This window comes from Nymphalis io, chromosome 15, assembly GCF_905147045.1.
Source record: "Nymphalis io chromosome 15, ilAglIoxx1.1, whole genome shotgun sequence".
Taxonomy (NCBI): domain Eukaryota; kingdom Metazoa; phylum Arthropoda; class Insecta; order Lepidoptera; family Nymphalidae; genus Nymphalis; species Nymphalis io.
The window spans coordinates 7,398,135-7,415,745 of record NC_065902.1 but is presented as its reverse complement, the minus strand read 5'-3'; the positions used below and the strand labels follow the sequence as shown (position 1 = coordinate 7,415,745).

Sequence of the window (17,611 nt, the reverse complement as noted above, 5' to 3'; positions counted from 1 at the left end):
GACAAGACAAGATCTATTAAAAAAAATTTTAACCAACTTTTAAACGAAACTATTTCTCAACGTAATAGTAAGAAAAAAAAGTAATGCATGTAGTTTTTAGGGGGAGGCTCCCCCTAAAAACTAGGAAAATTAGGAAAAATAATTAATAGAGTTATTAATTACAAGACAAGACAAGATCTATTAAAAAAATTTTAACCAACTTTTAAACGAAACTATTTCTCAACGTAATAGTAAGAAAAAAAAGTAATGCTTTTTTTGCATTACTTTTTTTCTAATATCAGGCCTACTCGTCATTTTCAATTTTATTAAAATTAAATTAATGGGTTACATTACATAATTCAGTGATTAATTACTACAATTAATAAATGGTTTTTAATATATAATTATTATATAACTTAGGAACTATAATAATTTAGCTTGATTTCCATCTTTCCTATACTGGGATCATGTGTTACTTAATTACCATAGATTAAGTTTATGATAATGATTATTTCTGACGCGCGGCAAAGATAACGGAACGAATAGTTTTAACTACATAATATTATAAAAGAAGTATACAACATAGATTTCAAATGTTTCTTTTTTTTTTAATTATTGATTGATAATAACAGTCTCACTAGTTTCCGTTAAAAGAGATTGTTAAAATAAGATCAAAATTCATATTTTTTCAATAAATTATTTGCTTTCAATGTTTTAAAATAAAAATACAGGAAAAAGTAGTAAATTCATTTAAATAATGTAACTTCATCGTAGACTGTAATTCTTATGTATGTACGCCACGCCCTTATCCACGCCAAACGATCCCGTGGCGTCCCTACAGTATTTAATTTTAGGTACCACTATTTTTTCTGGGCAGCCTGACCCTTGGCTTGTATTCTGCACACAAAGCCCCGTGGGAAGTATGTACATTATAAAAAGGTTTAAAATAAAAGTAAGAGTATTAATTTTCAAATTACTTTTAAGCATTAATGTTTTAAAAAAGTTGCATAACCTGTGGTATGCAAATTTATGCAATATTATTATCTCAAAACTGAAATATATATTATAAGGTAAAATATATATCTAAAAATATATACTTTTAGTAGGACTAAATTGTTACTTATTATATATATTTTATTGTATATGTTAAATGCTTTAATCCGTTACTTTTCAAAAATGATTACTGGAAGACATAAAATATTAGAACATCTATTAAAATTTAAATTCTGATGATTTCGGTGAAATGCGTCGGTCTAATTATACTTTTGGCATATTTTGTCGTCAATATCGCGACAGTAAGTCTGTTACGTTATGCCAGTTAAGTTCTTTTTTTCTATTGGTCAATAATCGAACGTCGCTCATCTCTTATTGGTTATATATAAAAAAAATGACACCAAGAACAAGGAATGTCGGCCATTACTAGAGGCTAGTGTGGTATTGTCGGCAATCCTTTTTTTTCATCATAAAGCATTTGATGCTTGCTTTAGTTGTTCCGTTTTGCGTTCGTTCTCCGAGGATAATTTATAGAATAAAAAAAATATTACTTTGACATTGTTTTGGTAGGTAAGTGAAAAAGTGGTAATCAAAAGTGAATAAAATAAAAATATTAAAGATATAGTAATTTAAAAAAATAAATAAGCACCATAATTCATTGCAATTGCAGCATAATGAGAACGATGAAAGTCAATAAGCGTCGATTTGTGTTATGTGTCACTGAAGCTTGTGTTTTAAATTCTTAACATTATAAGCCCTATTAATAAAAAAAGCAATAATTTTATTAAGAAGCCAGTGACTAACTTATTTATAGGTTGGTTTCTTAAATGAAAAGTTTTTAATTTGTGTTGGATGTGCTCAAAAAGTTAATATATCATTTGGCGGGAATCTGTGTTTAATTTAGGTTATAAATAATAGTTACTTTAATTAAAATGGTAATTGTATCGTTTCTAGATTTTTTTTACAATGACGACTATGGAAGAAGGAGAATCTACTACGGAAGAAATACCGTCGGGTAATCCGGACGATTTAACAAAAAATCCTACTGCCTTAAAAGGTATATAATTGTTATTTTTATGTAAAATTATTTTTGAACATATTTTTACTTTATTATATAATTTTGTATTCTAATATTTAGAGGCGCATGAACAAATGGCTACCCTTGATGTTCTGGTATGTGGACAATGCCATTCAGCATTCCATTTTGTTGAAGAATTTAAAGATCACAAAAATACGAACAATTGCACTGGTAAATCACCAGTCCGAGACAGTGTAAGTGTAAATTTTATAATTTTTTTCTATACTAAAACATTTTAGAAAGCTTAAAATTATTAATATTAGTAATGCATTATTAAACATGCATTAATAGTAATAAATATTGTTGTTTGTTTACATATTATTTGTGGTACAGTGATGTATATATCTAATAGTAAAAACAATATGAATAAATTTAAAATGTATTTTTTTAAATAAATAGTTTTGATAATTTTTTTAATTTTTTTTGCTCTGCATGCGTAATGTTCATCACTTTGGAAAATTATCTTCAATAGTGAAAGTTATGAAACTATATGCTAATCACACACTATAATCATAATTTACCGAGTGTAGAAGGAGCTATGTTTATGTGTTCATGGGATTTTGAGTTACTGTGAACAACTTGTTACAATCTTAAAATATTATAAGCAAAACTATTAATATTTATTTATTTAGGATTGTGCGAGCTATATGATTTTTAAATAAGATAATTATTGCTTTGAAATTAAAGAAAAATTAAGTGTGTTAAATCTATTCTAACAGTTCATAAATTGTCTTGTGACACCAGACTCCTTTATATTTTCAATCTCTTGTTTACATATTATTTGATCTAATTTTTACTTATAGAATGAAAGTAAATCACAAGTATGGGCTTTTCTGCTATGGAAATGCTCATCAGTTCGGGATGGGTCAACATCTAATGCAGACAACAGCTGGAAGCTGTATCAGCAATGGTGTAGGATGCCAGAAGCTCAAAGGACGGCTTGGATAACAGCTGGATCAAATGTACAATCTCTATCTAAATTTGCACATGCTAAAGTTGTAAGTAAATTTATATTGTGAGTAATTGATACTGAATGCATATAACTTAACATTAATTAACTGAGAAGACATATTTCCTTATTATCATTTTATCTATACAATCATAATACATAATCAAGTATTAATATTATAGATGGAATTAAAGGCTGAAGATCAGTTAGTTCCTGTGCAGACAGCGGCTCCTGAAGTGAAAAAACGAGGAAGACCAAGGAAAATTGTCAAAGTGGTTTGTATTTAGATATTAACAATTTAGTCTTCACCAAATTACCCAAATTAAAAATATAATTAAACAAGATTGTGTAGAAATAAAGAAATACAGTACAAAGTTTTGCCCAAGAATAATTGTCAGTTATATACAATTGATTTGATGTGTGATTTTCTGTTTAATAAATTTTCTTGATTCACAATATGGGTTTAAAGTTTAATAAGAGCTATTAAATGGCTTTTGAAAGCTTATATGATATGTTTACTCTGTCATAATTTTCAGGAGGACACTGAGGCTCAACCATCTGGAGAAGAGAGTGATGATGTTAAAGCAACCCCAGCACAAAAAGCTCTTCTTAATAAGATGTCAATATCTAATGCTAATAGAGCCAGGGTATGTATTTACCTAATATTGTTTACTTAATCATTTTATAAATTTGTCTAACACTTGTTTAAAACTAAATTACACATTATAGTACTTAGTTCTAAACAAGTAGTATTGTATTGTATGTCACTAACTTAATAAATTTGTTTTAAAATTTATTAATTACTCTAACAAATATTAAAGCAATATAAACTTCCATTACGTCATTTATTACAAATTGCATAAAAGTTAATAGGTGTTAATTAGCATGATCAATGTTACAAAATTGTAAAAAATATAATGCATATTGCTTTATTATGTTTCTTGTCAGGAATTGTCGTCGGACTCGGTGCGTAATGCGCAGGAGCGCGTGCCGGCTGAGGAGCGCATCGCGCGGCGCTCGGAGCGCGAGGGCGGTGCGGGCGCCGAAGCGGGCGAGTACGTCGTCGAAAAGATACTCGCCAAGCGCTTCAACCCGCGCCGCAAGCACTACGAGTACCTGCTCAAGTGGGAGGGATACCCGCAGTGAGTGTGACCTATCTGAGCACATTCTTTTAAATACATATTTAAAATTTAGATCCATGGCTGAGATTCTTTTTTAAATCGTCTAAAAATTAAAAACTTTTATTCATAGTGAACAGAATACATGGGAGCCGGTAGAAAACATGGAAACCTGCAAGCATCTTCTGGAGGCTTTCGAAAAACAGCTAGCACGTCAAAAGGAATTAAAAGCTTTACGAGCTCAACAACAACAACAACAACATCCAGTGCAGGTACATTACTATTCATTGATTTTATAATATTAAACTTTTAAGTATTAAACCAACCAATGAACGAAGAACCAGGATTTTAATCATTAAGTGATTAATTGAATGAATTATTAAATGAATAAAAATTATATAGGGCTGACAACTTCCTCGATTAATTAAATAATGATTTTTTTTTTTAAATTGCAGGGAAAATGATTTTTGATAAATATTTAACATCATTTAATAATAAAAATATTTACATTGCATTTTGTACATAATAATTTTTTATGTGACTTAGCACTCAATCTATTTACCTACTTGAGCATTGGGGATATTACAAAACTTTGAGGCTCTGGTTGGTTTAATACTTTATAGTATTCTGCATTACATATAGGAAATTTAATAAAATAGAAAAGAGCCTGTATTTTAGTTTTTATGGAAACAGCAATTACTCATTCAAATAATCCTTTTTGTCGTAACTTGTTGTTAGTATTGTACCGTTTTTAATAAAAAAAAATTCTGCATTATAATGAATGCAAACTTTTATAATTGTCTATTTAGAAATACAGTGAATACATTTTTTAAATAAGTAATTAATTTAGTATGTGATTCTTAAACATTGCTGTTTCTACGACTAGTTACTAGGTCAATTGTTTATTAGGTTAAGCAGTTAAGCACTCCAATACCACAGGTTGTCAAGCAGATGGTGAAGAAATCAGACAGTCCAGTGTTGACACCAACTGGGTAAGCAGAAAAATTAAAAAGTTATTATTTTGCAAAATTTAAAAACATTTTAAAAGGATATTAAATAAACTATTTAAATTAAATCAAAATATTCTATATTTAAGTAGGTTCTTCATCCATGTTATATGATTCAATCTATACAACTAATCCTTTTTAAAGTTTGAGAGTACATTTGATGTGTAATCATAATTGCTTAAACTACCAGAAATTGAGAAAATGTTTTTGCATTAGTGAGCCCATATATTGAGGAAGAGTAATTTGGCAAATTAATCTTATGTAGTAATGAAGGTGCTTGAGTATCAAGTCACTATGTGTATACAATTGTTAGTAATAATTTAAATGACACACTGATCAAATGGAGCAGAGCTAATTAAATTACACTATGATTACTCGTAAGAACTCTGCCACTTGCAATCCCAATCATGGGTCCAATTATAACGATTGTCCGCGACGGCTCGCAGACGCTTGCAGCGCACGAGCAAGGCTCGCGCACTGGACCAGGTGAAGGCGTGGTGCGGCGCCGACGATGAGCCCGCCAGCAAGCGCATCAAGCGAGAGATGTCCAGCGACGACGACTACTCTGACAGTGACTCTGTCAAAGGTATTTGCTTCGACTCCTTTGTCTAATGATTACCTTGGCGTTTATATTTCCAGACTATAATTCCTTGAAGTTCATTTATTGTCTTAATGTGATGTGAAAGTATACCATATACTTTTTGAATCATAACATCACATTGCTCTAGTTTATTTCTATGCCATAGTTGATAGTAAGTTCTGTAAATAGAGGTGCACTTACAATCTATCTTTAATAACTATATTTACAATAAAAGATAAATACACATTTTTAGTAATTCATAAGATTGATAATAAAGGACAAGGAGCCACACGGTTTTATTTAAAAATTTATTTATAGAATTTATATATACTTAAATAATATTGGAATATAATTCAACTTTCGAGTGTTGATCAAAATATACAATAGTTTAAAAAATATTACTTATGGTGTAGTAGTTATAAGTATCGATATTTGTTAGCAGCTATCAAAACTGATGTCACTATATCTGAAGGTATGTGGAGAGTATATTAAACAATGATTTAGTGATAATTAGTAGAGATTTAGAAATTAAACAAACACTATTTTCTTTTTTCTTTTGTTAACAGAAAAGAAAATATTAAATGGACAGTCTTCCCCAAAATCAAATATAGATCCCGAACTAGTGAAATCTTTAGGTCTTGGAGGCAAGGGTATGCCTAACATCAAAGGTGTCATTAAAGTTGATCCAAAACACATGCCAAACCTTAGTACTGGTGAGTAATGCCAAATACATGTAGTTATTACATGTCCAAAGTAACAGTGCTTCCCTCGTGTTTACCTCAATATAATTTTATACAAATTGAACTTTTTGAAGTATCTGTCTACAATATCTTAAATTATTTTTTTGTGTATTCAAGGTGTCTACATAATGTCCAAGAGTTCCGGTATAATGAAAATTAACTCGCCTGGCAAGCTAGGACCTGGCTTGAATATAGATCAAGAGGTGATCAGAAAACAAATCATGGCTGCCAAACAGGTATGGTATTGTAATTTGTAATAGTATAATAAATATTTTTTTTAATAAATCACTTCAAGTTGTGTTTACTATTGGATTACTAGATTTTGAAGACAACCATTTTTTTATTATAGAATAGGTAGGCGGACGAGCATATGGGCCACCTGCTGATAAGTGGTCACCTACGCCCATACACATTGGCATTATAAAATTGTTAAACATCGCTTACATCGCCAATGCGCTACAACCATGGGAAATAAGATGTTATGTCCCTTGTGCTTGTAATTGCACTGGCTCACTCGCCCTTCAAACCGGAACACAGCAATATCAAATACAAGTTTTGCAGTAGAATATCTGATAAGTGAGTGGCACCTACCCAGACAACCTTGCATGATGCTCTACCAAACCAAAACCTAACTCCCACTATTCTCATGTGGATCATAGACCCTTTTCCGTCTATAATAGATTCTAATGGCAGGAGGAATAAATACAAATAGGTAGTTTTGAATTTCGGCAAAGTGGTTATTTGACATAAAGTTCTCGTTATATATATAAGATAACTTTATTCCAAATAACTTAAAGATATATTAATCAAGAACTGTTACTTCTGAAATGTTGTTTACCACTTGCCATTCAAATTGCCTATATATTTGAATTCTTTTATTTTATGTGTTCAAGAAACTGTTTCATTAATATAACAATTCCTTTTTTAAGAAAAAAATGGAGGAAAAGAAGTCTTCACCGGCGAGCACACCTGTATCATCACAGGTATCTATTCAAAATTATCTATATAATATTACAATATATAACCCCTTAAAATAGCTTATATATATTTAATTAATTTTAATGTGATTAATAATAACTGGCATACATATTCCATTGCAGTTATAGATATTATTAAAATGTATAGTAATATTTGCTCAAAGAGTGATAAATATTTTCACAAATTTAAAAACAGATAAAAAAGACATATGGTGCTGGAGGACAGCAGGTGACAGAAAAGACTATAATAACTCCTTCAGGACAGAAGATCATCCAGCGTACGATACAGCGACCATATGGCGCATCAGACGGAAAGTCGCCAGTCACAATTCTTAATAAGAAGCTTGCACAGGTAAAATTTACAAAAAATGTTGATTATTTTTAGAATAACTTAGATTGGACTTTGTAAACATATTTTAGCTTTATTGCCTACAGAGGCTAGCGAGGCAAATGTTGGAACATATTGTTGGATAAAAGTCCAAATCAACCCAATATATAAGGGACTGGTAGTTTGCTCAGTGGGACATTTACGGAATTTTCCTGTTATAATCTAGTTTTAGTCAGTATTTTAAAATAGTAAAACAAATCATAATGTATGTTTTAGGGCGACAGTCTGCTGCGCGGCTCGGGGGGAACAACGCGAGGACGCGGACGCGGGCGCGGGTACTCGGTGTCCACGGCCGCCGGGAACATCGTACGCATACGGGAAAAACCCATCACCATTGAGTTTGATAAGGTACACCAGATTTAGCTAGGAAGTCAGCCAGTCAGTCAGTCAGTAAAATTTATATTTTATTTAGTGGAATTATATCGATACTATTCGACAATAAAAAGTTCATATATGTTAATTAATGTTTTTTTAAAGTAATTTAACAGTGAAAAATTGGGTGTTACGTGACTATAATTAAAGTTATTTTCCCTACCAGATAACCTCGAGTCATAGGAAATAGTCTAGTGACTATAAATAATTATAGAAATGGAGTTAAACAATTTTATCTATTGCCCTTAGTGGGAGGCTTCGTCGGAGTCATCTGACGGTGTGGAGGATCCCTTCCCGCGCGATCTCGGCCCTCTACCATCGCCCAGCCCGGAAAGAGAACTCTCTCTGTGTCCGGTGACCGGTCGGCGACTGGCGCGCGCCGAGGGAGAGCCTACTCCGCCACCAACGCCGCCACCGCAGCCGCCGGCCACCCCGCCGCCGGAGACGCACCACGCTACGATGCTGATGAAGGTATAAATATATAGTAGTAGTATAGATGCATTATATCCGAGTATTATATTTTCAAAAGACAAGACATGATAAGTTACTAAACCTAACATTTATTTTAAATGAATTACTATAAAACAAAAAAAAAACAAGAAATGCAATAAAAAAAGCAGTTTTATACTCATCAGACATTCTACCGCAAAACAGCAGTATTTTATTTATGATTTATTTATAAAGAACAAATCTTGTTCTACAGGTTGAAATGTCACCAGGAGGCACAACAGGAATGTTAGTACAGGGTGATGGATCACAACAATCTTTACCAGTATTAACCGATGAAGATGGCGTAAGTATAATTACGTAGAACATATTGTAAAATGAATTATATTATAACAACGTATTAAACCAGATGGCCTAGTGGTTAGAACGCGTGAAGGTAAGCCGAGATGGCCTAGTGGTTAGAATGCTTGAACCTTAACCGATGATCGTGGGTTCAAACCCGGGCATGCACCACTAAATTTTCATGTGCTTAATCTGTGTTTATAATTCATCTCGTGCTTGACGGTGAAGGAAAACATCGTGAAAAACCAGCATGTGTCTAATTACATTGAAATTCTGCCACATTCTACCAACCCGCATTGGAGCAGTGTGGTGGAATAAGCTCCAAATCTTCTCCTCAAAAGGCATTAGGGCCTCTTCTCCCTTACTTCACTACATTACTGGGCTAACCTAGTAGTGGGACATTAACTGGATGTTACTGTACTGTACTGTATTAAACAACTGTATAATTACTTACAAATACTGAAATAAATCTCAATCACAGACGGAGGTGAAAGTGGAAGCCAGTGCCGTAAAGCAATTGTTAGAGGAAGGTGTTGGAGTAGACGATGGCGAAGAGGTGGGCTTGCTACATGCGGGACATCCGCCCATCATGATAAGAGGAGAAGACGGCGTGTTATATCAAGTTAGTAATATAAATAATGATACACTTACGAAACAATAGTTACTTCGATTAATGTGTTAGGAAAACTATTTTTTAAATTTTTACTTAAATATAATGACCATTCTAAGACCTCTATAGCAAAACAAGGAGAAACATAAAAAGAGATAGTTGTCCTACCAAAAGGTAAATAAAATCTTTTTAAGGTTTGAGTAATATTTCATATTTAAAAAATCAACATAAAAAAGTAAAGTAATGATAGATTTCACATCATCACATTATTCAAAATGGAACACGGCAGTATGAGAAATACCAATTGAGTGTTTAGAAAAGTTTGTATAATCTATAACTTTGCTTGGTGGCTAATACTTTGTGCAAGCCCGTCTGATATTCTACCACTGAACACTTAGTAGCCCGTCTGATATTCTACCACTAAACAGTTAGTAGACTTAGTATTGTTATGTTCCAGTTTGAAGAGTGAGCCAGTGTAAGTGTGTGGTTAATATTTATTACATCGCCAATGTGGGTGGTGGTAACTGCTTAACATCAGGTGGTTCATTTGCCTGTCCCCCTACATATAACAAAAAAAAACCCTATTATATTATGTGCAAATATAAGGATGTTTTGTAATATGTACACTTTTGAAAAGGTAACTAAGTTATGGGATTATAGGTGGCAGGAGAGAATGAAGCTGGTCAGACATTATTAGTGGCAGCAGAAGGTGTAGAAGGCGCCGTAGAGGGTGTTGAAGGCACCGTTGAAGGGGAAGGAGAGGGTGTGATGTATGTCACGAGGGAAGATGGACAGGTAAAATAAGTCAATGCATTAAATAATGAACATTAAATTAAATACTTTAATATTTTACATTTATCGCTTAAAACTTTAAACAAAATATATAAATAGAATAACTTATAATTGTTACATGTATAGAATTGAATATGACCAATTAAATGCTTCCTTTAAAACCTTCTTGAATAAAGTATAGTTTTTTTATTTTACCTAAAACTATAATTATTATGCATTTTTATAGACCTTATTAGTAGCTGCTCAAGGAGTAGAAGGTTCTGTCCAAGGAGTTGATGATGCAGTAGAAGGTGAAGGTGAAGGCGTAACTTATGTTACTCGAGAAGATGGACAGGTCTTTATTACAAAATGTTTCTTTTTTGTTAATTACTATGTAATTTGAAATTATAGCGCCCGACTAATGAACTATTTTGGCGATGCCAAAGAAAAAAAGAATGTTTTAAGTATTTTACTACAATGATTACGTATAATAGGACGTGCTGGCCATCGACCCAACCCAGCTTGCGCAACTGATGCCGGGTGGCGAGGCTGGCGCGCTACAGCAGGTGGCCGTGCAGGTGGAGGGCGAGCCTGGTGAGGATGCCACTCAAGTCATAGCGCAGCTTGTCCAGGCGGACCTGCCTTCACCCGGTGAGCAATATAACGAGACAATTAATATTCAATTTTATAAATGACATTTTTTTCTCTTTGATAAGTAGTAAAAAATATCTTCAACTTTATAAAGTCATTTAGAGCCATAAAAAATTATATATAGATGTGAAAAAAAAAATCGCAACATTACTTGAAATGGATGATTTTTATTTACAGGAGGTACGAGACGTGTAGTACTTTTACTACCAGACGGTAGTTTCACAATGACAGAACTGGACAAAGAACAATATGAGTCAATAACAGAAGCAAGTAAACAACAGGAATGAGAATTACGTGAAATATAAATGTGACTGATGTGTTATATTTTTAATGGACACTTTAAAAGGAAAGAGACTGTAGACCCAATACACAAATAAGCTATTTACTAAGTTATTTAAGGAAAAATATCTGGATAATTTTCTTTTGTATTAATAATATACAAGACATATGTTTTGCAGAGTTATTGTTAAAGGCGCGGTATCATGATGAATTGTCTTTAATTGGGACAAGTGGATTTTAATTGAAATTAGCCCTTGGCGTTGTTTGATACAACGCCAAGGGCTAATTTCATTTCATTTCAAAATTGAGACGATTAATAAATTAAATTATAATATGACAGTATACAATAACCCTGCGTCCTAAGAATATAATATAAGTGGTTAAATGTATCACAATTGTCAATATACATAGATAATTTAAAAATATTGTAGTTATGTAAAATATTAAGCATCATTGTGGACATTTATGTTATATTACTAGACTAGAATAATAATAATTATAAATACACGTATAGAATTAAAAAACTGTGATGGATTCGAGCATGCGCGCAGCTTCATTCAGAGTTTGCAATTAAATACGGCTCATTATGATAGCCGTCATAAAACAAATATGTTTAAGGGGTAAAAACTTAAATATTTTTACAACTATTGTTAGTCCTTATTCATTTCTTGAACTTATTTAATTTTAATTAGTATCAAACAAATGCTACAACTTGGCATTAATTAAGCACTAAATGACCATGAAATGGCTTTGTGAGCAATTTCTTTCAATAAATAGGCAACAAATTAAAAAAGTAAAGATTATAAGTGCGTTGACTTAGTTATTAAATACATACATATCACATCGCTGTATCTGAATAAAAACATCCGAATGTCAGGCTTATCAATTTACACTATAATTACAGAAAAAAAAATCTGAACCATGGCAGATAAATACTTACATACATGAAAATAGAGTTGATCTCTGTCAAAAATATATATGTCAGATTAAAAAAATATCACCGCAGTTAAAAACTCGACTGCTAATGCCTAAATATTATTATCATCTTTTTAATTTCGCAGGTTTCACCCGAGTGAAACTAGATGTCATGTAAGAATTATATCTGTATATATGTATATATACAAATCTGTTTAAGCATTACAATTTATGGCGGAATAAAGAATTCACATATATACATATAACCTTTTCCAACCACAAGATATATACATTTGTTGTAGAAAAATAAACAACTTTGAAATTAAATTGAAGCGATATCATTGGTCGAGATCTTGCAATATGCTATGATATAAATTATGCATTCGCGAAAAAATGTTTTGAATGTCTGCGAATTTGATATCGGAACTTGAAATTAAAGTGGCATAAAAGTAGTTAAGGGAATTTTTAATTACAGTTTTGAGTGCATTTAATTACAGCTATTAACAAATGGCATGACATATGAATATTGAAGGTTTGCTTATACTCCTTCGATTGAAATATAAATAAACCCTGAAAACATTACATTCTATCTGATATGCGTTAAAATTTGATCACACAGTTCTAGAGATCTAGTTAAAGAAAGACTTGTCTTTTTAGGGTATGTTGACATGTGGATGGTTATAGTGAAAAAACAATCCTTTTTAACAATAATTACAAAAAATAGGCCTTTCATTTTTTATTGGTTGTAATGTCGATTATTGTTAATGTAAGAAATATGGATTATACCAAAATTGCGTTTAAAATATAAACCTTTATTAATTTGTTTAAAAAGACGCATGTGCGCAAAAACAATGTTTTTAAGCTAAATAACAATTATTGTAATTGACACTTATCTAAACAGGTGCTAAATAGAGAAATATCTTTTTGTATAATAATGATATTAATATCTCGGGCTGTAATAATGATAATATCATGGCTGTGCAGTCTAAATCCAAATTATCCAAAAATCTTATGCTTTTTATTTTCTTTATTTTTTGAGTAGTAAATCTGAAATCTCATAATGAGTACTTAAAACGATACTTTCGTGTCCAGACATTAAGAATATTAGAAAACGTCAATGATATACATATAATTTATCTTTGACACTCTTTATAAATATTTGTTATTAATACAATAAAAACAAATGTAATATCACAGCAGGGCGTCGATATAGAATATGACTGAATTGAAGATTAAATAGCCAAAAAATGTTGTAATCGATGATAAATTAACCTTGATATTACTGTTAGGTGAAGTACAAATCAAAGTATATAGCTTGTGGTAGCTTTTACTATATTATTTTCGGAACGTATGGCAACAGCACGCAACGTCTAGAGATGGCATTGGTAAAGCAATAACTATGAGACATTGATAACATAAGCAGAAAACAACAAAAAAACATTGTGTATAAAAAAAGTAGCATTTTTAATAGTTATTTATTCACTGTCATATAACGCTCTTTGTTACGTAAAATATTATTACTCTCCCAAAAGACATGTTCTCATAAATGTAAATATTATAAAATGTTAACACAGCTCACTCACCATTGTAGTTATTTAAATGTGAAATACATTTAATAAAGACAAATCTTATTTTTTCCTAATCTAAAACATGTTAAAATACATTCAGATGATAACATGCCTAATTTATATTTTAAACCATTTTATAGGAATGATTTTTAATAAATATAATTTACAATAGAATTGTTTGATTGATTCAAGCCATGCCGAAAACCCATTTTTGTTGTACAAAATAGAACCTCTATACCAATTTTTATGAATTTATAATCACAGAATCTTTTAACTCAGAGAAGAATAATGACTCACATACACATTTAGACAGATAGAATTATCAAATCTTTTGTCCCTTATCGCGTAACCAGTTTTATCAAGGTCGGCTACCCAAGTAGCGAAACAAACTGAACAGTTAGTGCGTTCATTGTGTTTATTGTTTAATTTTTGCTTATTTTGATGTTAGAAAAGATTCTAATCCAGTGAAAAGACTAAGAAACAATCCTTATATAATATCGAAGGTTATGGTGCATTGTCGTACTATTTCATGTTAAAGCGATAGCAAGAAGAAAATTGCCGGCGTGTGTTTTCACGCGTAAGGTCGTACGGTTTTGTCCCTAAATATAGTTTCGCAGTGATCATTATATATACCATAGCATGATGGAACCTTTTATGGCATTAAAATCCTGAAAATAAGATTTTCCAGTTTTTATCATTCATAACCTATAATGTAAGTGCTGTCAGCGTCAGCTAAAAAAATGTCTCGAAGCTCGATTTTCGATAAAAATATCAACTCGTTGATAATGTAAACAAATAAATACGGAGTTCAATAATAGTCTAAAGTGCTCAGTTATATATAAATATGTTATTTTAAATTATTCTTTCTCCTATTTATAGTTTCCTAATGACAAAATTATTTAACATTCTTCTTCAATTTATAATATTATTACATTCCGACTCAAGAAGTTAACATAGAAATATATGCAGCAACCATTCTTTATTAATAATTTAATTGAGAGTTTTAGATTTCAACATCTGAGGAGAATGCTAATCCAGTACCATATAAAGATGCTGATGTAGGTACTATTGATAAGGGAAACAAAAACAAACAATACAATGGTTTTTGGGTGTAGTTGGAAACTAAAAAATATTTTAATTAAAAAGTAAAATTTAAAAACCTCGTTTGTGTTTTAATTAAATCCTGAAAATTATGTATTTTCCAAAACAGGGAACACAGTTACTATGGCAATATTATACGCACACATTGACAAATTATCTCTGTTTCAATCGCGGTTTCACGGCCCCTTGTTCTATTAGTTTGTCTGGCTACGTTAAGTATCTATGTTCTTCAAAGATCAAAATTTTAAAGTCAAGTCATGAAATCACAATTTAAACTAATGTTTTTAAATTAGATATACGCCGGAAAAGAAAAAAAAAACATTTTTTTCGTGACAAGATTGGTTCTCCTTTACTGGTTTATCTCTGTTATACTCTGTTTAATATGAATTTGTAAATATGTACCTAATTACATTATCATTGGGGCACTAAAATTGAACAACCGTTTTTTGAAGTTAACAATGACTGAAGCTAATGTTATTTGTGATTTTTACTTCGAAGATTTTGAACAAAATAGAAAAAACCTCTTCAGTAAGGCATTATCTTGTGCAAAAAATGGCAAAGTTTTATATGTGTTATCAGAAGAACTTAATGAGTTGCCCGAGCTATCTCAAGATGTGAATCAAATTGATAGACATTATATGAAAATGATTAGTTTTCTTTATACATCTAATCTACAGTCACTCATTGAAAGTGTGGTCACTCTACCAACTTGGCAAAATGTTCCATCTACAATAATTTTAGACGATTTAAGTGAATACTGTACTAAAGATAATTTTCAAACTGCTTGTGGTATTATTGCCCTTTTCATTGACACAGCAAATAGTTGTGCAAAAATAATAAATACTACCTGCAGATTTTATCTTTCAGCACAGAAAAATAAATTTAGTGAAGAAAATTTAAACTTGCTAAAAGAATTATATATTAAGAATTTACAATGAAAATAATTTACTCTTATGAAAAACAGCTTAGTCTGATTAAGCAGAAACATGAATAAATATGTATTTAAATTTTTTCTGTATATTATTATATTAAATAACAGACAAGCAATTGATCCTGACATACACTATAACCTCGGCCCATAATCACTAACATTGCAAAGTATAAATCTATCAGTGTCTTATACCAAGATATTTCTTTAATGCCTGTAAATCACTTACTCACTTGCCCTTCAATTCATACATAACTATATAGAATATTGAAGTTCGGTGGTAGGATAACAAAGACGGTATCTTACTTACCCCTGAGGTAAGGCTCATGAATTAAGCTAAATGTATCAATTGATTTAATTTGTTTTGTTTAAATGTATAATAAATAAAACAAATGGTAACTTAATAGAATATTTTTTTTATATATTTCATCATCAAATTAAGTATTACTATTTACAAAATCTTAATTTGCTTAGAAATCATCACATAGTATAACAATATTGTCAACCCTAAAACACATCACCTAAACTTTAATATAATATAAAGCAAGAAAAATACGAAGATCGAAAACAGGAATAAATAAAATATATAATAATTATGATTTCCCTTGCCCAATTTCAGAACTCTACCCATAGTTTTACCGAGAAAGCCTGAACTTCTATCAACATCATCATCTATTCCGCGCAATATTTTATCTTGTATTCGCACCTCGTTTCCAATTTCTATTGACATATGTTTAAGGGTGGTGATTTTTCCACTAAGCTCTTCAGCCATTCGTTCATTTTCGTGTTCAAATACATCGTCCGTAGCAGCCCTTGGTATGGGCTGATACTGGTAGCCATCTCGAGAACGCCGCATACTACTGCTTCGACCCGCCGTTTTGATTACTTATAAAGTTTTTCAATAATTCAATTAGTTTTTGCAGATGATGCTATGTTGTAGTTATTATTTCAGAATTTGACAAGTTTTGAAGATATATTGTGTACGTAAGTTATCTAACTTTACTGTATGACTGTATTTAATAAGTAAAACAAAACAATACTGAATATAAAAGTGACACGAAACTCCAAAGCAAAAATTGCAATTGAAAATTAATTATGAAGTGACAAATCATCAAACGTTTTGTTAAAAACTTAAATGTCATATAATATGTCATGTAATAAGCTTAAAAAGAAATATCTAAAGTTCCGTCATAAATTAAGATGAATTTACCGTTTACGAAAATATCAATAATTAGTTTAGATTAAACATTTTCTAGTTTAATTTTATGTAACATCAAACAGAAACAACAAAAATATCTTCTAATTTAACAAAACGCTATTTGACACTGTCAAGTGTCAACAACGTAGTGAGCGAAATGGGAAAGTTTGCGGAGTTTGTGTAGACAGAGAAACTAATAGACGCAATGACGATTTCCTTCTCACTTACACAAGAAAGAGAACGAAAATTACGTTACAAATGATTTACACAGAGATAGAGTTATCAAATCTTTTGTCCCTTATCGCATAACCAGGTTTGGTGTTTGTTTCGCTACTCAAGTAGCGAATCAAACTTGACAGCTGGTGCATTCATTGTGTTTATTGTTATTTTTGCTAATTTTTATGCTAGAAAACGATTCTAATACAGTGAAAAGACCGAGAAACAATCCTTATATCATATCGAAGGTTGAATGGTACATTGTCGTATTATTTCGTGATTAAGCGATAGCAAGAAGAAAATTACCGGCGTGTGTATTAACGCGTAAGTATGACTATTTTGTCCCTAAATATAGTTTCTCAGTGATGTTTATTTATGCCATAGCATGACGGAATCTTATATTG

At 31.2% G+C, this 17,611-nt stretch overlaps 2 protein-coding genes across 6 annotated transcripts; one reads left to right on the top strand and one right to left on the bottom strand.

Moving 5' to 3' along the window:
- The first annotated feature begins 1,453 nt into the window (after positions 1-1,453).
- LOC126773965 (uncharacterized) lies at positions 1,454-12,572 on the top strand. Of its 5 annotated transcripts, none has more exons than XM_050495231.1 (22): positions 1,454-1,542; positions 1,927-2,029; positions 2,111-2,244; positions 2,854-3,048; positions 3,182-3,274; positions 3,536-3,646; positions 3,948-4,141; positions 4,251-4,389; positions 5,057-5,109; positions 5,571-5,710; positions 6,271-6,417; positions 6,562-6,680; positions 7,374-7,427; positions 7,618-7,773; positions 8,026-8,157; positions 8,431-8,652; positions 8,885-8,974; positions 9,452-9,592; positions 10,241-10,375; positions 10,599-10,706; positions 10,846-11,002; positions 11,180-12,572. In XM_050495231.1, the coding sequence occupies exons 2-22, from the start codon at positions 1,939-1,941 to the stop codon at positions 11,287-11,289; spliced, it is 2,721 nt and encodes a 906-aa protein (XP_050351188.1). In that variant the 5' UTR covers positions 1,454-1,542; positions 1,927-1,938; the 3' UTR covers positions 11,290-12,572. The 5 variants fall into 5 exon arrangements, with proteins under 5 accessions (XP_050351188.1, XP_050351184.1, XP_050351185.1 ...); XM_050495227.1 differs by having other exon boundaries at positions 5,027-5,109; XM_050495228.1 differs by having other exon boundaries at positions 1,462-1,538; positions 5,027-5,109.
- Positions 12,573-16,190: 3,618 nt separating this feature from the next.
- Positions 16,191-16,874, bottom strand: LOC126773910 (BET1 homolog). The gene has a single exon (XM_050495166.1). The coding sequence runs from the start codon at positions 16,647-16,649 to the stop codon at positions 16,311-16,313; it is 339 nt and encodes a 112-aa protein (XP_050351123.1). The 5' UTR covers positions 16,650-16,874; the 3' UTR covers positions 16,191-16,310.
- Positions 16,875-17,611: the final 737 nt, after the last annotated feature.